Below are 24,473 nucleotides of genomic sequence, written 5' to 3'. Positions count from 1 at the left end.
CCGCCCTCCGAGGATCCCACCCCCTCGGCCGCTGGGGCCCCGCCCTCTCGGGAACCTCAGGCCCGCTCGCCCCCGGCACAGCCCTTCCTTTCCAAAAGCTTGAGCAAACGCTAGCTCCTGTATTCTTTCTTTCTTGAGTTGGGGACCACACGTGTTCTGCTGTCACGGTAACATCGTGGTTTCCCCAAACACAGGTGCGCTACTGTGTGATTGAAGGTCCCAGTTCCATGCGTATTTTTGCCTTTTTCTGAGATTTTCCAATAGTGGGATAATTGAGTTCTCACCGTGTATGCAATGAGGCCTTGGGAAGAAAGACAACACAAACAGTGACATTATTATTTCACTCCAGTCGTGTCCCTTCTTGGCCTCACAATTGTGTGAAAAGAATTTGAGATCTCTTGGCTCAAAGTCTAGGAATCCAAGACAATTAGCACACCCCCACCCCAAGCCAGGTCCTATAGAGTGGGGTCATCGTTCCATTCTCCTCAGTCTTCACAAGACCTCTCTAGTCACCCCTTCCCATAGGACTGTTCCACCCAAGTGACAAATAGAGACCAAGGCGCTGGGGCAAGGTACAGGCACACACTTTGGGAGAGCAGCATGTGAAGATAAGGATGACACCACCTGCCACCTACATTTAGCTACCACAGGCCCCACAACCGCTGCTTTTAGGTTCAAATGGTACCAACACATAAAAGGCCAGAACTCTACTGCAGCTGGGGCTCTTCACTCTCTTGGTTAGAGACTACTTCATATCCACCTCTGGAGTCCCCAGCCAAGGTCAAACAGGTGAAAAGATGCCTCAGTAAGCTTGTCAGGGAAGGAGAGGAGATTTGTTGTTAATTTTTTTTTTTAATCCATGAAAGACACACAGAGAGAGAGAGAGAGAGAGAGAGAGAGAGAGAAGCAGGCTCCATGCAGGGAGCCTGACGTGGGACTCAATCCCAGGTCTCCAGGATCACAACCTGGGCGGAAAGTGGCGCTAAACCGCTAAGCCACCCGGGCTGCCCCATTGTTAATTTTTTAAAAGATTTTATTTATTTGAGAGTGAGAGAAAGAGATGGCACAAGCAGGGAGGAGGAGCAGAGAGAGAGAGAGGGAGAAGCAGGCTCCCTGCTGAGCAGAGAGCCCGATTGGGGGGGGGGGGCTGTTATTAATACTAACTAACTGACCTTTTCATTTCTGGATTCCTTTGGAGAGGACTCATGCAATCAGAATGACGTGGTCCCTGGCACCAAGCCAAGAGAGAAATAAGTGTCTAAATTACCCGGATAATTACTTTGTTTTGATTATCTGGGCATTGTTTGACTTTTAAAACTTGAGGGAGCTGCCTTGGCCTAAGGTATCTTCCATCTCAAAACAATTGTAACTCCCTTGTCCAAAACTCTCCTTCCCCTTACACCCCTCAGCCTGTCCATTCCCAAGTGGAAGATATGGCCTGGTTTCTCTTTCATAAGGTAATATCCTCAGACAGAGAATCAGCTGAAAATCTAACTGGTGGAATATGCTTCAAGTGGTCACAATGCTGAAAATAACCCAAACCTTTTGTTCTCATTGATTCCAGATTTACGGACCCCTAGTTAACAGCAGGTTCCTTGCTAGGAGCCACCGTCGGAAGCCAGAGAAGAGTCCTGCAGCTTTCCAATGCTACCTACCACCTTTTGCGGAGTGAATCTGTTTCATTCCTTCAGAGGAAAACCACACAGGGCATACAGCACAGTGTACAGTACTCAGCCTCTGGAGCCAAGTGGATTGGATTAGAATCCAGGTTTCCCCACATAGGCAAGTTACTCTATTTCCCCAAGGCTCATCTATAAAATGGGAATATACACCATGGAAGGTTGTTACATGAGATAATGTATGTAAAGTGTCTATAAAACATAGTATCAAATTTAAACCATGTTTTAGGTTTTCTCAACACTTTCTTTTTAAAATACAAAAAATAGTATGTATATCGTCCCCATTTACACACACACACACACATACAACCGATCTCCAACACTAGCATGGTAAAGACTCTGTCTTCAACTTGTTTCCGAGAAATAAGCAGGTGTTCTCAGGGACAGAGGGCATCAATGCTTAGCAGTCAGGACCGCAACAGGCCGGAGAGAACAGCAAGGACGAGGATGGCCAAGTCAGAGGTGCAGCCAAGGAGGAACTGCCACAGGCAAGAGAGCAAGATGTGCCTAAGGACAGTACTGCCAATAGGAACTGATGACCACCAGACAACTGCTCTGGAGACAGGCTAGGTAGCATGCCTGGAGGGACAGCTGACCTCAGGAACTGATCCCATGGGCTTTGCAAAGACCCTCTCAGTTTTCTTTTTTCTTTTTTTTTTTTTTTAAGATTTTATTTATTTATTCATGATAGTCACACAGAGAGAGACAGAGAGGCAGAGACACAGGCAGAGGGAGAAGCAGGCTCCATGCAGGGAGCCCGATGTGGGATTCGATCCCGGGTCTCCAGGATCGTGCCCTGGGCCAAAGGCAGGCGCCAAACCGCTGCGCCACCCAGGGATCCCACCCTCTCAGTTTTCTCAGTCCAGTCTCTGCCCCTAATCCCCTGTGTGACCTTTGGGACACATACTTTAATTATCACGAAAACCCCTATGTGGCAAGGAAGGAGATCAGGCTAGGAAGTAAGTGATGAGGACTGTAGTCCCAATTATGACATCAAAGTATTACAGAACTTCAGCCAAGTCCCTCAACTTCCCAGATGGGCCTAGGGCTGATGAAGAGAAAGAACCATCAGTTTAAAAAATAAATAAATAAAAAATTCTAGAAGCCCTGAAGCATAAGAGGCCAAGGAGAAAGACAGAAATACTCTAGTCTTAACACTGGAAACCTTTAAGCCAAGAGTTTCAAGATAATTTAATACAAGTTCATTCATTTTTATATTTAAGTTCATTATGTCCTGGTAAAAATTCTGAAAGGCCACAGCAAAAAAGCTTAAGATGGCCACTTCCATAAAGAATGTCTGTCTTCGGGTCCATATTTGCTTTCCAATCTGAACAGAAATGCCTGTCCCAGCACCTTCTGGGAAAATCAACCTTTGATTCAAAGAGATGTTGTTCAATAATTATGACAGCCACAGCCATATAATAAGCTCACCACCCACCAGTAAGTCTAAGGAGGAAAGACGGGCAGCTAGAAAGACAGAGCATTCCTCTCACCAGGAAGCAAATGTAGCTCCACGCAAGAGATGGGTGACTTGGTGCCACTGGGGGAAAGATAATTTAAGCCACTGTGTTCACAATTAAGAAGCACCCCCATTCACTCATGGAAGCCTTTAAGTGTTACTGGTGCCTGGAACCAGACGTAATCCTCCCAGGCTGTGGTTGGGATAGAGGATCTGCCACAGGACAGGGTCACAGTCAGTTTGTGGCCCCGGTTGGGCACTCGGTAGTTGAGCTTAGGTCGAAACCAATCTTCTCCACAGTCACGGTGCCCCTGTGCCATGACAATGGTGCCCATGAGTGGAGGAGCCTGCAGCTCACTGAAGGCATCAGCCATGAAAATGGCTCGGAAGAGACGGCGCAAACAAGCTGCCGTGCTCAGGCTCTGATCCATGCTGTTGGGGGCCAAGCGAGACAAATCAAGCTCATAGAACTCCTTGGGACTTAAGGCACTGCCGCCAAGGAGGATAAGCACGCGGGGTACTAATGTCCGTGCAAAGAGACCCTCTAGGTGGCTGAGGACACTCTCCAGTTCCGCCAGGGCTTGTTGGCATTTCCTGCTGCTCATCTCAGCAGCAGCCCGAGCTTTCTTCTTCATTGCATCCTCTGCCTGTGAGGACAAAGAATGGTGAGAGGGGAGGACAAGAAGGAGGAAGCTAATGCCCTTTGAAGAACCCTGTTGGGATGTGGTAGGCTTCTGGGACTGGGTTTCCATGGCCATGACACTGGGTTTTATCAGAGAGTAATATATCAAAAAGGAAAATGCATTCTTTATATAAAATCATACTTTTCCCATGCTCAGAACAGCAAAAACAGTATCTGAAGCAGGAAAGCACCCAGAAATTAGCAACTAAAATAGTCAAGGAGATTTGGTGGCACGCCAGGTGGCAAATTTTGCGGTACCATGAGTGACAACAGGAGATGAGGATAATCTGGCTTAATAAAGGGGATTCTGGTGTTGGTCTTCCAGTTATCTGGAAAATTGAACACATGCTTATTTGTGGTCCCATCTGAAATACCACTGAATGAGAAAAAAAAAGGGAGGAAGGAAGGGGAGAAGGAAAGGAAACTCCCAAGGCGAAAAAGAACTGGGAAACAAAAAACAAACACAAATTTTTGGGAAATAGAAGGCAGGTGGGAGAATTCAAGGGCGCTGAATACCAACTGCTAACAGAGGGAACCCCCCATGAAAGCACACCAATTTACACTGCAGACCTCCAGAAGGGCTCAGGAATTGGCAATTTAGATACCACAGAAGAATTAACAGAGAGGAACTGAGTGAAAACCTGTGTGAGGACCCTTAGATCGATCATCTGCCAATTTCCTCCACCCAGTCTCCTCCAGAGAGAAGATTTTCCATATTGATGTTTTGGGAGTCCTCCAAAGAGACCACTAGGTTCCTACCCAATATCCTTAGAGTAAAGTCTATCAGTTCATAAGGTCCAGCTTATGCAGAGCTTTGATTTATTTTTAAATATTCACCAGACACAGAATAAAAGCCTCTAACATGAAAGTGAGAGACCAAAACAAATAGGAAAAGGAATCGGGGGGAAAAAACAGAAACTTAAAAGAACAGAGTAGGGACGTCTGGGTGGCTCAGTGGTTGAGTGTCTGCCTTGGGCTCAGGGTGTGAGATCCTGGAGACCCAGGATCGAGTCCCACATCAGGCTTCCTGCATGAAGCCTGCTTCTACCTCTACCTGTGTCTCTGAGCCTCTCTCTCTCTCTGTCTCTCATGAATAAATAAATACAATCTTTAAAAAAATAAAAAGAAATAAAAGGAACAGAGTAAAACTTCAAAAATACAATAATAGGGATCCCTGGGTGGCGCAGTGGTTTGGCGCCTGCCTTTGGCCCAGGGCGCGATCCTGGAGACCCGAGATCGAATCCCACGTCGGGCTCCCGGTGCATGGAGCCTGCTTCTCCCTCTGCCTATGTCTCTGCATCTCTCTCTCTCTCTGTGTATGACTATCGTAAATAAAAAAAATAAAAAAAAATACAATAATATCTTCAGATAAGATAATATAGACATGAAATAACAAGATGTTATAATAAAGAAACATAAACAAAACTAGAGATCTTAAGACTCTGATTGTCCCCAAAATTACAGAAGTGGAATGCCTGAGTGGCTCAGCAGATGAGTGTCTGCCTTCGGCTCAGGGCGTGAACCTGGAGACCCGGGATGGAGTCCCATGTCAGGCTCCCTGCATGGAGCCTGCTTCTCCCTCTGCCTGTGTCTCTGCCTCTCTGTGTGGGTCTCTCATGAATGGATAAACAAAAATCTTAATTAAAAAAAAAAAAGTGTTAGAATATAAAGTTAAGGAAGTCCTCCAGTAAGTAAAACATAAAAACAAAGAGATGGGGGATCCCTGGGTGGCTCAGCGGTTTAATGCCTGCCTCCCGCCCAGGGTGTGATCCTGGAGACCTGGGATCGAGTCCCATGTCAGGCTCCCTACATGGAGCCTGCTTCTCCCTCTGCCTGTGTCTCTGCCTCTCTCTCTCTCTCTCTGTCTCTCATGAATAAATAAATAAATCTTAAAAAAAAAAGAGAGAGAGAGAGAGAGATGGACATTTGGGGAGAAAAGACAGTAAAGTTGAAGGGTCAAATCCACATGCAGCACAACAGCGGTTTTAGAAAAAGAAAATGAGAAAATGCTGGAGGGTTAGACTATCCAAGATTAGGGTGGGGCGAAACTAAAACACATTCCTTACAGCTGTTGAGGCTGACAGGTCCTGAAGATTTCTTAGAATCCCTTTTCACCTGCCTACCACGTAATAATCACAGTCTCCCCACCAGCTTTCTCCTAAAGCCTGTGCCTACCTGGGGAGAAGGTTTTCGGTAGAAGTGCTTAAGCTGTTCATAGGGCAGAGGCAGTTGTTGGCGCTGGTACATGATATGCTTTAGAAGTTCACAAGTAAAACGACAGCAGCCTTCTTGGCTCACAGGCCCGGGAAACACCACCGGCACCATGCAGTTTCTGGGGTAAAAGGGCTCCGAAGGGTTGGGAGGTTCTTGAGTAGAGGTAGTCTCGAGTAGTTCTATCTGGGGGGCGTGGGTCTCCTCTGACTTCTCATACCATTCCAAATCTAGTAGGGGCGCAGAGGGAAAAAAGAGACAATGAAAACTTAAAAGCCAAAAAGTCAGTCTTCTTCCATGGTCCTGTGGAGGGACAGCCCAACACATTCCCTCCGCAAAATCCGTGTGGGTGGTGGCGGGGAGATTCCCGACCGTGTCGCCTAAGGTGATTTAAGGGACAGCGGGTTGGGGGTTGTAGAGGGAGAATTTCGGACGCCGCGATTAGGGCTCCGCTCAGAAAGCGGAGGCCTTGACCTGGGGAAACTAGTTTACAGTCGCTGTAATCCAGCGGGGCGCAGAACGCCGCGGAGAGGGAGACAGAGTGGGCACGAACCAATGGGATCCAGGACCGAGGGGGCGATGGAGCGAGAGCCAGGAGGAACGCCGGCAAGTGAGGGCAAGGAAGACGGGCCAGAGAAAAGGCCGTGGGCTAAAAGACTGGTTAGCAGCGGTAGGAAGGAAACAGGTCCCCAAGGCTCCCGGAGCTGCGGCCCCCAGGCCTTACCTGGTACTGCGGCCGGGCACAGCACTTCCGGCCCCGGAGCCGCCATCACGACCTCCTCCCTCTTCTCCGCGCAGTTTGAATAGGGGCCCCGCGGGGCATCATGGGAAGCTCTCGTCTCCACTTCCGGCGGGGCTGCGGCGAGGGGGCGGGGCGGCGCCGCAGCTGGTGGAAGCCGGGCCGCGTAGGGATCTGGTGCCTGTGGTGGCTGCGAGCGCTCCGGCAGGGGCACGCCGAGGCCTTCCCCCACAGGGAGCCCAGGCTGTGTCAGCCGCTGAAGTCTGTCTCCCACAGGGCACCCGCTCTCGCACACCCGTTCCCCCTCCCGCGTTCGCTGTTCATTGTGCACCTACTTCGTGCCAGGCCCTGTCCTAGGTGCTGGAGATCCTGGCAAACAAGCAGGAGGCGGTTGCTGTCCTAAGAGTTTTGCTACCTAGAAGTACAATACCACGTGATGACTTATAGACAGTGGCGCGTGCACGGGCTGTGGATAGAAGAACCGGGCACCTAACCTAGATGGTGTGGAAGTGAGGGGTGGCCCCAGAGGAAATATGGCCAAGAAACTGCGACCTATAGGATGAGTAAAGGCAAAGAGGAAGGCCTAGGTATCCTGGAGACCTTGAGAGACAAGAGCATCCTCCATTCAAGGAATGAAAAGAGTTCAGGGGTGCCAGGGTGACTCAGTCGGTTCAATGAGGGGGCTCTTGATTTCAGCTCAGGTCACGATCTCAGGGTTGTGACATCGAGCCTGCCAGGGGCTCCACACGCAGTGCCAGTCTGCTTGAGAGCCTCTCTCCCTCTTCCTCTCTCCCATTTATTCTCTCTCTCTAAATAAGTAAATTAAATTAAAAGGGAAAGAAAAGAGTTCAGATTATAAAGAGTTAAGGCTGTAGCAGACAAACAGGAATCAGATCATGGCAGAGCTTTACAAGCCATTTTAAAAAGCTTGAACTTGGGCAGCCCGGGTGGCTCAGCGGTTTAGCACCGCCTTCAGCCCAGGGCGTGATCCTGGAGACCCAGGATTGAGTCCCGCGTTGGGCTCCCTGTATGGAGCCTGCTTCTCCCTCTGCCTGTGTCTCTGCCTCTCTCTCTCTCTCTCTCTCTCATGAATAAATAAATAAAATCTTTTTTTAAAAAGTTTGAACTTGATCCTAGTAGGGGAATGAGGAAGCTTTGAAAGCTTTAAGTAGGGAAGTGACATGATTAAATTTAATCTCCACAGTGGCCACAGTGTACAGATTACGTTACATTACAAGAAGGATGAGAGAGGAGGCAGTGATACCAATTAGAGCTAGTGACTACAGTTACCTAAGTGCATTGGTGAAAGAGGCCTAAATTGTAGTCACAGCAGGGTGGAGAGTAATGGGTGAACCCTAGAGATATTTAGGAGGTCCAATAAGCATGACTTGGTGGATGATCCCAGGAAGAGGAAAAGGGATGAAGACAAACAGGTTTTATAAGTTTAGCAGCTGTTGTTCAAAAATGGGCCAGCTGTGCCATTCAATGAAGGAGAGAACACTGAATTCATCTTTTCTCCATACCCACACACCAATAAACCGGGTCTTCCTCTAGTTTTTAATAGGTTGAGTTTGCTGTTCCATTGGACAGTGAAGAGGTATTTAGGAACACCATTAGGAACAGAAATGTATTTGAGAGTCATCAGTTTAGGGAGTGTATAAGATCACCCAAGGAGGGCATGTATAATGAGGATGAGCTAGAATCCTGAAGACACTAATCACTAATGTTTAGGGTATGAGTAGAAAAGAAGAGCCTGTGGAGGATACTGAGGAGTACCCAGAGAGGTATAAAGAAGAATAGATAAATGTCAGGTCATGGAGGCCAAGAGAGGTGTGTCTCAGGAAGTACGAACAGAGACCAAACATACTGTAAAATTACAATGATTAAAATACTGTGGTATTGGTTCAGGAATAAACAAACAAGTAATAAAACAGGAGAGACTCCAGAAATAGGTCCATGTATATGTAGATCTTAGTATACGATGAGAGTAAAAAGCAAGTAACTTGAAACAGCTCCCTATCCATTTAAAAGAAAAAACATCAAAGTAGTTCCTACCTCACATCCTACATAAAGATAAATTCCAAATGGATTAAAGATCTAGGGGCGTCCTGTGTGGCACAGTCAGTTAAGTGGCTGACTCTTGATTTTGGCTCAGGTCATGATCTCAGGGTCCTAGGATCAAGCCCCGAGTCTGGCTCCATGCTCAGCTCAGAGCCTGCTTCAGGATTCTCTCTCCTTCTGCCCCATCCCCCACTCTTGCTCATGCTGTCTCTCCCTCAAATCTTTATAAAAACTGGATTATAGATTTAAACATAAAAATAGGGGCTCCTGGGTGGCTCAGTGGTTGAGCATCTGCCTTCAGCTCATGGCATAATCCCGGGGTCCTGGGATGGAGTTCTGCATCAAGCTCCTGGCAGGGAACCTGCTTCTTCCTCTGCCTATGTCTCTGCCTCTCTCTGTGTCTCTTATGAATAAATAAATAAAATCTTTAAAAAATAAACCTCAAAACTCCTTGCAGAAAATACTGGGGAGTAATTCACAATCTTGGAGTGGGGTTACCCCTAGGCATGACACAAAACCAAGAAAGTATAAATGACAGGGTGCTAACTCTGAACTTAAAACTTATGTAAAGATACTATACACAAAGAATAAATGACTGATTATATACCAGGAAAAATTGTGTGTGTGTGTGTGTGTGTAATCCCATATACAACCACCTCATAAGCACTTCATAAGCAACACCTCCAGGAAACCAAACATATATGCCACCTTCCATCTCCCAGGACCCTGATCTCCTCCTTCTGCCAGCCTTTACTCCTGTCTTTGGTAAGCTAGGTTGTTCAAAACTGGGATACAGGAATAGGTTATCCCCTCTCATCTCTCTCTCTCTCTCTCTCTCTTTTTAAGATTTTATTTATTTATTCATGAAAGACACAGAGGAGAGAGAGAGGCAGAGACACAGACAGAGGGAGAAGCAGGTTCTATGCAGGGAGCCTGATGTGGTACTCGATTCCGGGACTTCAGGATCATGCCCTGGGCTGAAGGCAGGTGCTAAACCGCTGAGCCACCCAGGAATCCCCCCCGCCCCCATGTCTTAAGGGAAGTTCTCCATTTAGAAGGCAAGGGGATTGGGATGGGGACAAAATGAAATTGTGTGTGTTGGGTGATTGAAAGACCCAAGAAGATGAGAGGATGAGTGTTATCAGGTGAATGCAGCAGGCCCTGGTTATCAAGAGAACGCAGAACTGGCAGTGGTGAGAATGTTAGGGGAATAGTCTTGAATCTCCCAACCCCCAACCTTCTTGAGATCTCTTACTGAGTTCTTCAGTCTCAATCTCTAAGTAGCAGTTTTCCTGGCATCCTGGTGCCCCTGGCTGGAGTTGACCTCTGCAGCACAATCTTCCTTTAGCTGAATAGGGTTGAGAAGAGTGAAGTCATGCGTGCTTTCAACCACTGAAGACCACAAAATTAGCTGGATCTGCCAGTCCCTTTGGCAGACTTTGGTCCTTCTGCTCCCACAGCTTTGGGGAGTTATGCCATGTGGACAGCAACTAAATGATCAATAACCCACCTCCTTCCTTGTGGTCTTGAGGGGAAGCCATGGACTCTACCAGGTCTGAACCTCTGAAAGGATTACCAGAGGTAAGCCACTGTTGCTGCTTCTAATCTTCCAAAGAAAACTGAGATCGGGAGGAAAGGGCTCTTTTATTTCTTGGCTGTGTGAAAGCATCCTGATGTTTGTGAAAGAGGGGAAGTGGACATAGGTTGAGTGGTGAATCATGAGACAGCCATGGGACTAGGAATTGAACCTTGGCGTCCTGACTCCCAGCCCAGTAACACTAACTGCTTCTCCACTCTGCCTTTCTAGTGTCTTGTGCACTGGTTTCTGTCGCTGAGTGTGTTTACCCTTTGCCGACTGCAAGAGCCCTAAAGAGCAAGAGAGATGGCAAGAAAGTCAAAAGTCAGTAATCCCCTGGGCCCTTGGCCAAGTTTCTTTTGCCGGCCACGTCCCCCAGCCACTGCCCTAGCCAGTGGCTGACGTAACCCGAGCCCCAGCACCGCCCCGAGTAGAGGCCAGGCCCCTCCTACGAGCCTGGCTATTTTAAAACTAAACTTGCTGTGCGCGGATTGGTTCTGCTTCAAAACAAAGGGGAGGGGTAATACTCGTTGCCGGGATCCTTGTAGCCTTCGGGCTGCAAGGCTGGTTTATGGGTTTGGGCCTCGTGTCCGTGGCACCGCAGTGTCTCGGGTTGCTAAAACCAGCCCCTGGAGGGTGCCAGCCTGGTAATAAAGTAGTGACTACTGGGTAAAGGTGGCATAATCATCACAACAATAACAGCCGTAATTAGGCTAACCACCATCTGCCTCCGCCCTGGCATTCGGCCTGACTCACCCAGACGGCACGCCAGCTGTCGGGGAAGAAACTGAGGCAGGGGCGGAGCCAGTCGGCTGGAGGGACGTGTCGCCGTGAATTTTGCAGCTCTCCAGGTCCAAAACCTGTTGTCTGCGATCTCGCTAAGGGGCCTAACCAAAGAGCGCCACAAAGCTTCATTCTGATGTAACCCCTCCGCCTCGGGGGACTGCCCCACCCCCAGACGCGGGGCTTCAAACTTCCCCCCAAGGAAGCGCTAGGAAAACACCCGGTCAGAGCGCGGAGATGGAAAATCAGACTACAGCTCCCCTAGACCTTTGCGCGCATAAGCGCACTCCTCGCCGACGCCCCGAAGCCACGCCGCGGCCCCTTGAGCTGCAATGCCTCCTGGGAATTGTAGGGCAGCTGGCAGCTCATTTAGGGGAGGTCTTAGGCTTGAGGACTCTCTCTCCCATGGTGCCCTGCGGCTGTTTCTGACGCGACCCGGGGCAAAAGCAGGGTGGGGGCGTGGCCCGCGCAGGGCCCCACCCCGCTCTCCTCTGGCTGGCCGGACGCGGCGGTGGCAGTAGGGGCGGCGGCGGCGGCGGCGGCGGCGGCGGCGGCGGCGGCGGGGGGAGGGGCCGGGCGGGGGGCTGGCGGCAGCGGCGGATGGACTCGCGGGTATCGGAGCTGTTCGGCGGCTGCTGCCGGCCCGGAGGGGGCCCGGCCGTGGGCGGAACCCTTAAGGCAAGGGGGGCCGGCGGCAGCAGCGGCTGCGGGGGCCCAAAGGGGAAAAAGAAGAACGGAAGGAACAGAGGGGGCAAAGCCAACAACCCTCCGTACCTGCCCCCCGAGGTGAGCCCCGTGAGAAGTGGCGGGTGAGAGGAAATCACTCGTTCCGGTCCCGGGACTCCAGGGAGGCGGGACGGAGGGAATTGATACCCCCTTCCGGTGTCAGAACCCTGGGGGGAGAGGAGAACCCTTCCTTCCGGTCCCAGGACCCCAAGGAGGACCTGCCCTCCGGTGTCAGGACCCCAGGGAGGAAGAGTGGGGAGGGAGGAGCCCCCCATTCTGATCCAGTGACTCGAGGAGGAGAAATGGGGAAAAGGCATCCCACTTTCATCGCCTTAGGAAGAGCAAAGTAGAATGCCCTGGCTTCATCCTTCTGCTGCAACAGAAGGGAGACTACATCCTGGGATGAAGAGGCAGAGTTTTCTAAACTTGTTCGGCAGGGGAGGAGGGGAGTACTAGGGAAAGGAGCAATATGTTCCGTCTCTATCCCTGAGTACACATATACACACACATATAAAAACAGACAACAGTCCTCCTGCCCTTTGTCCTATGAGGAAGTGGAGATGGCTTCTGCACACCTGCTCCATCTCTAAGGCAGAGAATAACTGCTATTTTGTCCCTCTTAGGAAAGGCGGTCAGAGGGGAAAAGCCTAAGCTAGTAGTTTTCAAACTTTAGCATGTATCAAGATCACCTGGATTGCTGCCTGACCCCTGGAGTTGCTGATTCAGTAGGTCAGAAGTGGCCCTGATACTTTGCATTTCTTACAAGTTCCCAGGCGGTGTTAATGCTGTTGGTCCTGGGATCACACTTTGAGAACCATTGGCCTAGACTATCATCCTTATACCACTTTTCTGAAGCCACCCATCCAAATTCGTCATATTTAGAAAACAATAAAAAAGGAAGGTCTCTGCTAATGGGAAAAGATCTACCTTATACCTGTTAGAGGCTGGGAGTTAGAGGGCCTTGAAGAGATGGAATGATGACAGGAAGAACAAAAGAAAAAGAAACTGTCAAGGAGAAGTGCCAAAATGCAGGCAGGCAGGACAAGCAAATCTCTTACCCTGTTGCACCCTAGAGGGGAAGGCTCATGCAACAGGTTGTTTCTCTGGTGGGTCAGCTGATAGAGGGAAGATGTAAAGGTGGTTGTGTGGATAGATTCAGGATTTTACCTCGTCTGAGGCATGTGAATCTGGTTTGTGGAGTCTGCCCCCTTTAATGCATTTTCTGAGTTTCTTCATCTCAGCCCCAACTTTAGAACCCTGCCCCTCATTTTACCTGGGCTCATCTCTCAGCATGCTTATAATGACCAGTGCTGAGCTCACCCTTTGGCCTTGGTCCAGAACCTCTCGCAGCTTCTTGCTCTTGGTGACATCAGCTGAGAGGGTGGGCAGGAAGGAAATGGTGTCTCCCACACCAGTGGCAAAGAATGACCTCAGCAGCCTGAACACAGAGCAGATCTAGACTTCTAGGGACAACAGTTTGAGGCCCCAGGGAGAAGGAAGGGGTGATCTTGCATCTAGGAAGAGGATACCACCAGTGATCAAAGAAAGGATGGACTAGGGTTCCATTTTTGGCTTACACAAGTGACTCACTGTATTCTTAGAGGCCTTTCCTTCAGAGAGGTCCACTGGGACTGAGTAGAGGGGTTTTTCTGTCAATAACCTTCGGCAGGCATCTGTCTCAGGTGCCACTGAAGTTCCTGCTCTCTCGAGTTAGCTGCCTGGGCCCCAGCAGGAATCAGAAGGAAATAGAAGTTGGTCAGGACAGTGTGTCATAACTGCTCTCTGTCTTTTTTCAGGCTGAAGATGGAAACATCGAATATAAAGTGAGTCTTAGGCTGGGGAAGGGCCGGTTATCCTTATGGGTGTGGGGTGATTTTTCTGAGATCCTTCCAACGTCATGATCTATAGGAGTTTAGGGATATGATTCAGGGTAAAGGCTCTGTACCAAAAAAAAAAAAAAAAAAGAAAGAAAAGAAAAGGCTCTGTACCTCATTCTGTCAGAGAGAGGGGGACTCAGTGTTAGAGGAGGCCAGGGATGAGGGGGTTTGAGTGGGAAGGGGGAAGGTCCTAGTCCCTGTAGCAGGACAGGTGGGGGGCATGAGGGTTTAGGAGGAGCAGCTCTGACTTCATTTTCTTATGACACCTCACCTATCTTAAGCTGAAGCTGGTGAATCCATCCCAGTACCGCTTTGAGCACCTGGTGACACAGATGAAGTGGCGGCTCCAGGAGGGCCGCGGTGAGGCCGTCTACCAGATTGGGGTAGAGGACAATGGGCTGCTGGTGGGGCTGGCTGAGGAGGAGATGCGGGCGTCCCTCAAGACTCTGCACCGGATGGCAGAGAAGTACGCTTCCCATTCCCCCCAGGTTCTCTTCATCTGTCTCTGGAGAAGACCTGTGAATACCCAGTCACCTCGGGCCTGAGGGGCCTAGGAGAGACTTTCCTGCTGCCTCCTCTTGACAAAGGGCTGAAGGGGGGAGGGTTAGTGTTCTGGGCTCCTCCATGTTGGACTGAGGCTTTTTCGCTCCTTGATTTAAGATTCGTTTAAAAGGATGTGAGATAGATTGGAGGGTGTAGGAAGTGAAGTACAATGCTGAGAGGTGTGGTCCAGAGCCAGGTTGGAAGGTAGAGGGCAGAAGAGTACAGGTGAGATGTGGCAGCTGTGGCCTTGCTGTGACAGGGTTGGGGCAGATATCACTGTTCTCCGAGAGCGAGAAGTGGATTATGATAGCGACATGCCCCGGAAGATTACCGAAGTGCTGGTACGAAAGGTCCCTGACAACCAACAGGTAAGCACACGCCCTTCCCTACCTCTCACACCCTTGCTCCCGAGGAGGGCCCCGTGGTGGCACGTTGTTCACTGGCTGGCCCGGGAACATGGGGGCGTCCAAGTCCTTTGGTCCCCAGGGAGTGTCACTGCCCTTAACCCAACCTTCGGTGGAGAAACAAGGGATTGGAGCCCTTACCTCTGGCAATTCATCCACAGTTCCTAGACCTCCGTGTGGCCGTCCTGGGCAATGTGGACTCAGGGAAGTCAACTCTGCTTGGAGTCCTGACCCAGGGAGAGCTGGACAATGGGCGGGGCCGGGCTCGGCTCAACCTTTTCCGCCACCTGCATGAGATTCAGTCTGGCCGAACTTCCAGCATCAGCTTCGAGATCCTGGGCTTTAACAGCAAGGGAGAGGTGCATGCAATCAGCGGGACCCAGTGGGGCCAGACTCTGAGGATGGGATGGTAGTGGTAAAGAACAGAGCCCAAGGGCAGAGTGTGGAGACTTTTTGGAGTAGTGTAGAAGAAGACCCTGAGGGCAGTGAACAAGCTCTGTCTCCTTAGCAAACAAATGGGAAACAGCTGAATTAAAGCAGATATGGGGCTCAGGGTTAAGAGGCAGGGTCTCCCAGTGACTGGTTTAGGTCCTTGCGACTCTTAAAAGGGTTGGGGAGGCTGGCAGGGGGCACTGAGAGCCCTGGGCTCTGGGCCAGGTGGTGAATTACAGTGACTCACGGACGGCAGAAGAGATCTGTGAAAGCAGCTCCAAGATGATCACCTTCATCGACCTGGCAGGCCACCACAAGTACCTACACACCACCATCTTTGGCCTCACATCATACTGCCCCGACTGTGCCCTGCTCCTCGTCAGTGCTAACACTGGGATTGGTACGAGGCATTGGGGCAGGGACGGGGCTGGAGGGGGGTGCTGACTCTCCTACCCTGGGCCTCCTCAAAACTGGGAGTCAGATGTGAACTCTCCTGTTCCCCCTGCCCCCTCCCACATTCTCACCCTTCTCTCCTGCTGCCTGCCTGTCTTCTCTGAGGCAGCTGGCACCACCAGGGAACACCTAGGGCTGGCCCTGGCTCTGAAAGTGCCATTCTTCATCGTGGTCAGCAAGGTGGACCTCTGTGCCAAGACTACTGTGGAGAGGACGGTGCGCCAGTTAGAGCGGGTCCTCAAGCAGCCTGGCTGCCACAAGGTCCCCATGCTGGTCACCTCCGAGGATGATGCTGTCACTGCGGCACAGCAGTTTGCCCAGTCACCCAAGTAAGCCTTTCTCACTCCAGAGCCCCAATCCACAGGGAAGGCTGCCATGTGGCGTCCCAGCCCAGGGCCAGACCAGTTGTGGTGCAGTTCTGTGGTTTTTCAGGTTGGGATTGTGGGAGGGAGTCTGTGCTAGCCAGCCTGGGGTCTTGCCGGTGCCTGGGACCCAGGAGACCAAGGGCTATGCCAGGCATTTGCTGTTTCCCTTGGCTCTGGGCTGGGCCTTGTGAGCCACATTCCTTGGCTGTCTCACAGAGAGAGAACTCAGAGCTCCTGAGGTTAGCAGATAGGAGAGAGGTGCCCCAGAAGCCCACCGTTACTTGCAGGGAGCTCTAGCCTCTGCTTCCTGTCCGAAGCTTCCTCATCTGTCCATTCCATGTCTCCCTGTCCAGCGTCACTCCTATCTTCACACTGTCCAGCGTGTCCGGAGAGAGTCTGGACCTGCTTAAAGTGTTTCTGAACATCTTGCCACCACTCACCAACAGCAAAGAGCAGGAGGAGCTCATGCAGCAGCTGACAGAGTTCCAGGTAATTGGGCCACATGTCCTTGCAGTGAGCGGGAGAACTGGGAGGGACTAATTCTGACCTAGTCCTGATGCTGTTTAGAGATTTTGGACTTGCCAGGTCTACTTAGCTGGTCGTTGATAGCATTTTTTTCGGCTTCAGGTGGATGAAATCTACACAGTACCAGAGGTGGGGACAGTTGTTGGAGGGACACTTTCCAGGTGAATTTCTTTGCTTGCCACCCACCCCATTCAGCCCTCACGTACCCACACACTTGATCACAGCCTTAGGGCGACCCCGGAGTTCTACTTGAGCCCATCTAAATGTGGTGCTGGTTTCTGGATTGGGCTTTAACCACGACAAGAACTGGAAAAAGCTAGTCTCTTGTCTCACGAGGAAAGAAACAGTCTTGCTGCTGACTGGAAATCTCCAGGCTCCTGGAGGAGAAGTATGGGTCTTGAGCCCCAGTTGTATTCAACTGGCATCATTTCCATGTAGAGAAATGAGAGCTCCCTTAAGACTCTTTTCAAAGCAGAGGGTGTATCTAGGGGCAAAGCAGCAGGTACCTCTCTCACCATCACTACCGATCCTTCCAGGTATTAGCTGTCTAGTCTAAGTCTGAACCTTGAACCACGGCCTCCTCCACTACCCCTCTCTTCCCCCTCCTGTGGGAGTCAGCCATAGAAGGGAATGTCTTGGGTGACCCTCGCATAGAAGCCGGTGTGTGTTGGGAAGTGGCTAGACTGACACTGTGCCACCTGCCCTCTGGGCTGCAGTGGGATTTGCCGTGAGGGGGACCAGCTGGTGGTGGGCCCCACGGACGATGGCTGCTTCCTGGAGCTGAGAGTGTGCAGCATCCAGCGCAACCGCTCTGCCTGTCGTGTGCTGCGAGCTGGTCAGGCTGCTACGTTGGCCCTCGGAGACTTTGACCGTGCACTTCTGCGCAAGGTGAGGTGGGAGGATGGATTGGAGAAGGGAACACAAAGAGAAGTGCCTGGGAACCTGGCCGCTTGATTGAGAAGCACCTAAGACACTTGAGAGGAACTCGAAGGAAACAGTCTCTAACCAAAGAAGTTCGTTACATAGACTGTATGAAAAAAGCTTAGGATACACAGAATACTTAAATATGACTCATGGTCATGCAATCTGAATGTCCAGGAGCCTATAATACTAAGTATTAGAAGAAGGATTAGAGAACATGGGAGGGATAGGAAGGGTTATAAGTGGATATTTGAATATTGTCTTCTGAGGTCTTTGTGTTTGAAGTCTTAGAAGAAGAGGTTTAGGAGCTGGCAGGGGTGTGAGGGTGGTTGGGGAAGGAGAGACTAATGCAAGGTCTGCCCTTGATCTGGGGCCTCCCTAGGGCATGGTGATGGTGAGCCCCGAGATGAATCCCACCATCTGCTCAGTGTTCGAGGCAGAGATTGTCCTACTATTCCATGCCACCACGTTCCGGCGAGGCTTCCAGGTGACAGTACATGTGGGCAACGTACGTCAGACAGCAGTGGTGGAAAAGATCCACGCCAAGGTGAGAGGGACCCAGCCATGCTGTTTTTCCAGGGGAAAGTCAGAATTATTCTGCCTCCAGAAAGGAAAGAGGCCTGGCCCCAGACTCATAAAGAACTAACTCCTCCCAGACCCAACAAAGGGGACAAAGCCCCACTCTGGGGGGGTAGAAGCCTGATAGGCCCCTGAGGGTGGAGAGCCAAGGCTGGTAGAGAACGGGATGGGAGGCACATTGTCCAGGACCAGTGACGGCATATCTGCTGCAGGACAAGCTGCGGACAGGGGAGAAGGCAGTGGTACGTTTCCGCTTCCTGAAACACCCAGAATACCTGAAGGTGGGCGCCAAGCTGCTGTTCCGGGAGGGTGTCACCAAGGGCATCGGCCATGTCACTGATGTGCAAGCCATTGCAGCAGGAGAGGCGCAGGCCAACATGGGCTTCTGAACTCCTCCAGGCAGGCACAGCTCCATTGCTGTCCCTACAATATATAAGGTGACTTCTGGCCATGCTGCCCCCTGTTGGCGGCTCTGTGTTAATAGGTGAGGGAGAGACCGGTGCTCTCTGCCCTGTGCTCCCTGCCACTTCTGGAGAGGTGCCAAGCTTGGTGTGGCCAGGGAGGGGCAGTCCTGAGGGAGAAGACAGGAGAATTCAGGGCAATGCTCAGCAGCTGTGTGTCCACCTGGTTGGCTCATCAACCCTGGCAACCCCGTGGCCCGTCTACTGGAGGGAGCTGACCACCGCCACCTTGGCCCCACTGTCCGGACTGGGCATGATTCGCCGGTGTGGTCCTTGCACTTCAGGAATTGTCACAACAACTAGGGGTGGTCCTCGAAAGCACTCCTTTTTCTATACCTCTTCTCAAGGCCATGTAAGTTGCCCATCTCTACTTGACTGTGGACAAAAGACATTTGCTCCTGGCCATCTGGTGGCCCAGGGTCTGAAGAAATGGCACAGGGACAGTGCTCCCACCTTGTGCTGAGACATGAGGTCTGTTCCTCAGCTTTGTTTCCTTTCCCTTCCTCACTTAAGGGCCATTTCCCATTTCTCTGCTCATAGGCCCCACAGGTGCTATTTGTTGTGCTGGCCCAGGCGTGGGGCTGCCAAGCTAAGGTTTGGCATACCGAAGGTCAGCTGCATGTCAATCTGTCTTGTCCCCTCCTCTGCAGTGATTTGTTGGTTTTAATGCTGGATCAGTGTTTTACTTTCCCAGACTAGTGACTGGGGACCTGACACACAGTTCCCCATCCTGCCACCCTTACCCACCCCCCTTTCTGCTCCCACTTAAGTCCTCCCTCTGTTGCAGGGAACCTGGAGGAAAGGGAAAGATGTTGCCATATTTCCTACTCTTTTAGGGCATGGACTCCCTCCTTTCCTTTTGTTAATGTCCTGGGTGCCCCGGACTCAGGGATTTGTTGGTTCAGGTTTCTCTGCATACACACACACACACACACACACACACCCATACATACATATATATACATATATATTTAAATACATATATATTGTACAGAATAAAAAATGTTTTATTGAACATACTGTGCTTATGCTTAAGATACGGGCTCAGCTTCCAGGGCTAGATTCCTCTTCAGGATGAGAAACAAGTGAAACCCTAACACTGCTGAGCCATGAATGGGGAAAGAACCCATCTGGTATCTCATTCACCATTTTTCCTTTCCTCTCCTTCCCATGCAGTCAGTGTTCCAGTACTGTGACCTGGGTATTCTGGCTAATTTGCATAGTTCTCCGAAGAGTAAAATAGAAAGTGAAACTGTTGCCTTTTCAGCTGAAGATAGGTAACCAACTGCTTGAGGAACTGGCCACTTGCTGTGGTCAGAGTGGTGAGGAGCCTGCTCCTGTGCTGTGTCAGAGATCTGGAGATTAGCATGCCAGCTACTTAATAGAATGGATCCTAGAGTCACGGTAATCTGGCCCTCACACTTTCCCTAGCAATGCAGTAGAGCCTGAAGTGAAGTTTATATAGCCTAAACTGGCTTCTTGGAGCTGAAGGCCAAACCTTAGTCCTTTCTTCCTATTTCTGTGTTCAGAGTACCTGACCTGTTTTATGGGGCTGCATTTTGAGTACTGATCCTTGCAAAATAATTTTTTAAATATTTTATTCATGCAAAAGAATTTTTTAAAAAAATATTCATGACACAGAGAGAGATACAGAGACATAGGCAGAGGAAGAAGCAGGCCCCATGCAGGAAGCCCGATGCAGGACTCAATCCAGGGCCCCTGGGATCACAACCTTAGCTGAAGGCAGACGCTTAACCGCTGAGCCACACAGGCGTCCTTGCAAAACAAATTTAATGATAAATGTGGCCCGAGTCCCATGAGGCATTTTGTGGGAGAATTTTGCTGTTTTTTGTTTTTTTTTTAAAGAGTGTGTGAGCCTGCAAGCAGCAGTGGGGGAGGGGGGCAGACAGAAAGAGAGAGAGAGAATCGTCCAATTGGTGCCCATCCAATTGGTGCGTGACACAGGGCTCAATTTCAAGACCCCAAGATCATGACCTGAGCTGAAATCAAGAGTTGGATGCTCAACTGACTGAGCCCCCAGGTACCTCTGTCCCCACAATATTAAATTCTTTTTAAAGATTTTATTTATTTATTCATGAGAGGCACACAGAGAGAGAGAGAGGCAGAGACACAGGCAGAGGGAGAAGCAGGCTTCATCCAGGGAGCCCGACCTGGGACTCGATCCCCAGTCTCCAGGATCATACCCCGGGCCGTAGGCGGCGCCAAACCGCTGCACCACAGGGGCTGCCCCCCATAGTATTAAATTAGTAGCTTTCCTAACTATTCAAGCTCTGCTGCTTTTAAAAATATCAGTGGCTTAACTTGCTACTGTAAGAAGCCAACTTCCTCCTGTGTTGGGGACTAAGCCATTTACTTCCTATGTGCAACTGTTGATAAACAGCTGAGAAAAGGTTGTATTCAACAAAAAGGTGCTATAGTTTTCACCCAACACTGACCTTTACATGTCTGTGTGCTGTCCCTTCCACGGGCTTATTCCCAGTACGTGGGGCACGGTTGGCATTTCCAAGAAAACAGGTGTGCTGCTGTTATTGTTACTAGTTACCCACTATCCCCACCCGTCTTGGCCTCTATACCGACAAAACCAAAGTTTCTACCACTTTGCTTTTCTGTATGACTCTTTCCAACCAACCAACATGTTCAACATTTGTTCCACTTAATCCGTATAGGACCCGAGAGTATTGCTTCATTTTAGGCCTTTTTTTTTTTTTTTTTAATTTTTCACTAGATTAAGAAAGGAGACTTTAGAAAATGATCAGCACTTAATGAGACATCTTCAGGAACCAGTGAACTATACCTTATTATATTAATGGAACATTTAAGATAAAAAGATGTTTAAGGCAGCCCCCCCCCACCAGTAGCATGTACAATTTTACTGTTCCAGTTCTAGTAATCTAAAATTACTACATATGTTTCATCCAGTGAGTATCAAGTACCTACTATGTGCAAGGCACTGTGAAGAATTCTTGACTTCAAGAAACTACAGATATGGTAGGGAAAGGGCCATGTACACACTATTCAACTGCCACAAGAGGAAAATATTTTTGAAGAAATAATTTTCTGGTCCACTCAGTATTTTTCAAATGCTACTCCCTTCTTCAAACTAAATATAGACCTGCAATTTATAAATACGTTTGAAAAGCAGTTGGTTTGTGTGTTATATATGAGATGGAGGGATATATACCCCATACTTCCGACCCACTTCACCCAACACCACCTAGTTCAGTTCATTTGCAATTGGGTTCTGTGTAACGCAAGGTTTCCCATATCAAAAAAGCTGACTTTCCACATATAAGAACAAAGAACAAAGATTAAAAATACAGTACTATATATGTGGACAAGTGCAGAAAGCTACAATAAACCCTATTCTACTTCAGGATTTAAAGAAATGTCATTGCCCTCTGCAAACCCACAACTGGCCATGGCATCTTCTAGGCATCTTCTAGATTGGTATTACTCAAACACCCTGGAGAATCTTGTTAATATACAGATTCTGATTCCATAGGGGTGAGGCTGAGTTTCTAACAAGGGTGAGTGTCATCAAGGGATGACACTGATGCTGTTTCTCAAAATCACACTCAGCCTAGCAAGATTCTAGAGATGATCTAGTTCTGATTGTGACTTACCCAGTCTAAACAGAGTTTCTGAACTGGCCCATTAACAATCTTATTCTACATTAGATCAAATGCAGGAGGTAGAAGGGCCAGTGGCTAGAATTGTGGCCATAAATAGGGTTTAGTTGTATGAAATTCAGTATGTATGTATGTATGTATGTATGTATTCATGAGAGACACAGAGAGGGAGGCAGAGACATAGGCAGAGGGAGGAGAAGTAGGCTCCATGCAAGGAGCCTGATGTGGGACTCAGTCCCAGGCCTCCGGGATCACACCCTGAGCAAAAGGCAGACGCTCAACCACTGAGCCACCCAGGCGTCCCAAATTCAGTATTTATTGAGCAGCTTCTGTGAACAGAGGCCTGCCCTAAGCATGTTATCACTTGAGGGTTTCAGGTCTTCACCTGATCTCAAACATCACAGTTTGGTCAAAGCATTATCTGAACTGCCCCTGTCACAGAGCTTGGGGAAAAGGTTTTTTTAAATTGTTTTTTTCTCATCCAGTTCCTTTTTCTGCCATCTTTAAGCTCTGTACTTTAAATACATTGTCCTTAATCTCCCATAATCTGTAACGCATATCAGTTTTACAGATGAGGAAAAGTGTGGAAAGTGCCTCTCCTAGGCTTGAAGGCCCACATATTTGTACTCTGACACTGCCTCCCTAAACTCTAATGATTAAAAACTCAAAGCATTTGTATCTCTGCAATGATAAATTAGTTTTTACATCTCTATCAGCAATGGAATTAGAATCCATGCATGTGAAGAGATGGGAGTTTTAACTCAGCACCTAACTGGATTATTTATCTTACTAAAAATTTCATAAAGTTATAGATTTCCTTGAGAAGTGAACATATTTCCATCTCCTTGTTTCCAGGTAAAATATTAAAACCCTGCAGTAAGCCTGAGGCCACCACTAGTGTGTTAATGGTTTAAAAAATGATTCCAATGTCTGCATGCCCTCAGGCCTAGTTCGCTTACTATTGGAAGCTGAAGGGCTTTTGGGATTTCTTTTGCCTTGAGAACTGGCAGGAACAACCTGCATAGTTGAGGAGTGGGGCTGCAAAAAGGATTTCTGTAACTCCAATGCAAAATGATAGTCCGTATGTTCTGGCATCTCCCATACAGGTACCAGAGAGCCACACTTCTCACAGGGCACTTGGTCCTCAGCTGCCATAGGACTTGGAGTTGTAGTTGACTTCTGAGCCACCTCCAGAGCAGAACTGGAAGAAGCAAGCCTGCTTGGGCTGTTCTGGGTCAAATCCAGCTCTGTAGGAGTTGTTTTAGAGGTTCCTAGCTTTGGTACTGCTTGACAGACCAAATTTTGGTCTGTGTAATTTGGATACTCTGTTGGAAAACCGTTTGTTAACTCTTCAGGACTAGACTGTGGATTTTGTGGAGGGAAGAAAATCGAAGGATTATTAAGCTGTTTCTGCTTTAGAAGTAGACTCTTCTGCTTAAAGAAGGGCTCAATTCCTGTAGTACGACTGGTTTGGAAAGGTAAGGAGGGCTTGGATGGTGAATTGCTCATGGGCACCTGGGCAGTGGCAGTAAGAGATGACAGTGAAGCTTCTTTGACTTTCTGCTTTTTTGCAGCTTTTTGGAAGAATGATTCCAGAGAAGTAGTTGCTTTCTTAGTGGCTGTCATTGCTAGGTCACATCCCTGGGTCTTAGCTTCTGAACTGGAAACTGGCACCTTTGTCACAGAACTTGGGTCACTGCTCAAGAAGGTGGTGATGTCTGTGCAAGATGAAGGGGCAGGAGCGGAGAATTTGGTAGCACAGAGGAAAAGCATTGTGAGGGGAGGGGACCTGTATAGAAAGTAAAGGAACAAGATTAGCACCTGGTCACAGATGCAGTTTGTAAATGACTGTGATTATGGTTCTGCCACAAGAAGAAACTATTATTGCAGTGTTCTTAAACTTTTGGGTATGAGATTAATACAGATTCAATAGAGCTGGGATAGGCAGAGAATATGCCTTCCTAGGCATATTCAAGTCAAGTCAAGAGAATAAGTTCCTAGGTGATGCTGATGTTGCTGGCTTAGGACCCATCTTGAGAATTGCTGACTTGGTAAACACTTAACCAGATCAGACATATATAAATTGGATCCCCTTACACCTAGGTATTCGTAAGATATATCAGAAGATACATCAGAGTAGCTGTAATTCAGGGTTGAGGGAAGGAATTTTATTCAGGGCAACAAAAAAGCTTTAGAATATTTAGACTGGGAAGTCTCTTGGAAAAAAATCCTATTACCCATTCTGTTTTGTTGTTGTTGTTGTTGTTGTTGTTTTTTGTTTTAAGATTTTTATGCATGAGAGACACACAGAGAGAGGCAGAAACACAGGCAGAGGGAGAAGCAGGCT

The 24,473-nt window shown here is 49.1% G+C and overlaps 3 protein-coding genes and 1 long non-coding RNA gene across 8 annotated transcripts in view; 2 read left to right on the top strand and 2 right to left on the bottom strand.

Annotated features, from left to right (window-relative positions):
• The first annotated feature begins 3 nt into the window (after positions 1-3).
• On the top strand, positions 4-1,897 carry LOC125752295 (uncharacterized). The gene is made up of 2 exons (XR_007401467.1): positions 4-194; positions 1,565-1,897. It is a non-coding gene; the product is annotated as an uncharacterized LOC125752295 (long non-coding RNA).
• A 944-nt stretch (positions 1,898-2,841) lies between these two features.
• LOC112641640 (MAD2L1 binding protein) lies at positions 2,842-7,555 on the bottom strand. The gene is made up of 3 exons (XM_025418881.3): positions 6,756-7,555; positions 5,996-6,261; positions 2,842-3,785 (listed from the first exon to the last, which is right to left on the bottom strand). Exons 1-3 carry the CDS (start codon positions 6,799-6,801, stop codon positions 3,273-3,275), a joined length of 825 nt encoding a protein of 274 aa, XP_025274666.1. The 5' UTR covers positions 6,802-7,555; the 3' UTR covers positions 2,842-3,272.
• Positions 7,556-11,753: 4,198 nt separating this feature from the next.
• GTPBP2 (GTP binding protein 2) overlaps positions 11,754-24,473 on the top strand; it is a 45,328-nt gene continuing 32,608 nt past the window's right edge. For 2 of the 3 annotated variants that reach the window (XR_007401450.1, XM_035697503.2), the window contains exons 1-11: positions 11,754-11,976; positions 13,713-13,739; positions 14,075-14,259; positions 14,596-14,704; positions 14,902-15,099; positions 15,398-15,572; positions 15,735-15,954; positions 16,344-16,479; positions 16,618-16,676; positions 17,232-17,403; positions 17,819-17,983. Coding sequence is in view for 2 of the 3 variants with exons in the window: in XM_035697503.2 (XP_035553396.1) it covers positions 11,791-11,976; positions 13,713-13,739; positions 14,075-14,259; positions 14,596-14,704; positions 14,902-15,099; positions 15,398-15,572; positions 15,735-15,954; positions 16,344-16,479; positions 16,618-16,676; positions 17,232-17,403; positions 17,819-17,983 (1,632 nt within the window). In the remaining variant the exon portion in view is untranslated. Of the gene's footprint in view, positions 11,977-13,712; positions 13,740-14,074; positions 14,260-14,595; positions 14,705-14,901; positions 15,100-15,397; positions 15,573-15,734; positions 15,955-16,343; positions 16,480-16,617; positions 16,677-17,231; positions 17,404-17,818; positions 17,984-18,227; positions 19,492-24,473 lie in introns of those variants that run through there. The other variant, XM_025418870.3, reaches the window with a different exon arrangement.
• Positions 22,427-24,473, bottom strand: part of POLH (DNA polymerase eta) — a 28,457-nt gene continuing 26,410 nt past the window's right edge. For all 3 annotated transcript variants that reach the window (XM_035697500.2, XM_049092578.1, XM_035697502.2), the window contains one exon: positions 22,427-23,915. In XM_035697500.2, the coding sequence (XP_035553393.1) occupies positions 23,021-23,915 (895 nt within the window). In that variant the 3' untranslated portion in view covers positions 22,427-23,020. The remainder of the gene's footprint in view (positions 23,916-24,473) is intronic.

This window comes from Canis lupus, chromosome 12 (genome assembly GCF_003254725.2).
Source record: "Canis lupus dingo isolate Sandy chromosome 12, ASM325472v2, whole genome shotgun sequence".
Classification (NCBI taxonomy): domain Eukaryota; kingdom Metazoa; phylum Chordata; class Mammalia; order Carnivora; family Canidae; genus Canis; species Canis lupus.
Note: the sequence above shows the minus strand (reverse complement) of the source record. Positions and strands in the feature narration are given on the sequence as shown.

Coding starts and splice junctions, on each gene's coding strand:
- LOC112641640 (XM_025418881.3), bottom strand. CDS start 6,801: ATGGCGGCTCCGGGGCCGGAAGTGCTGTGCCCGGCCGCAGTACCAG. Junction 6,262..6,755: donor GTGCCCGGCCGCAGTACCAG/GTAAGGCCTGGG, acceptor CGCCCCTACTAG/ATTTGGAATGGTATGAGAAG. Junction 3,786..5,995: donor ACCGAAAACCTTCTCCCCAG/GTAGGCACAGGC, acceptor TTGTCCTCACAG/GCAGAGGATGCAATGAAGAA.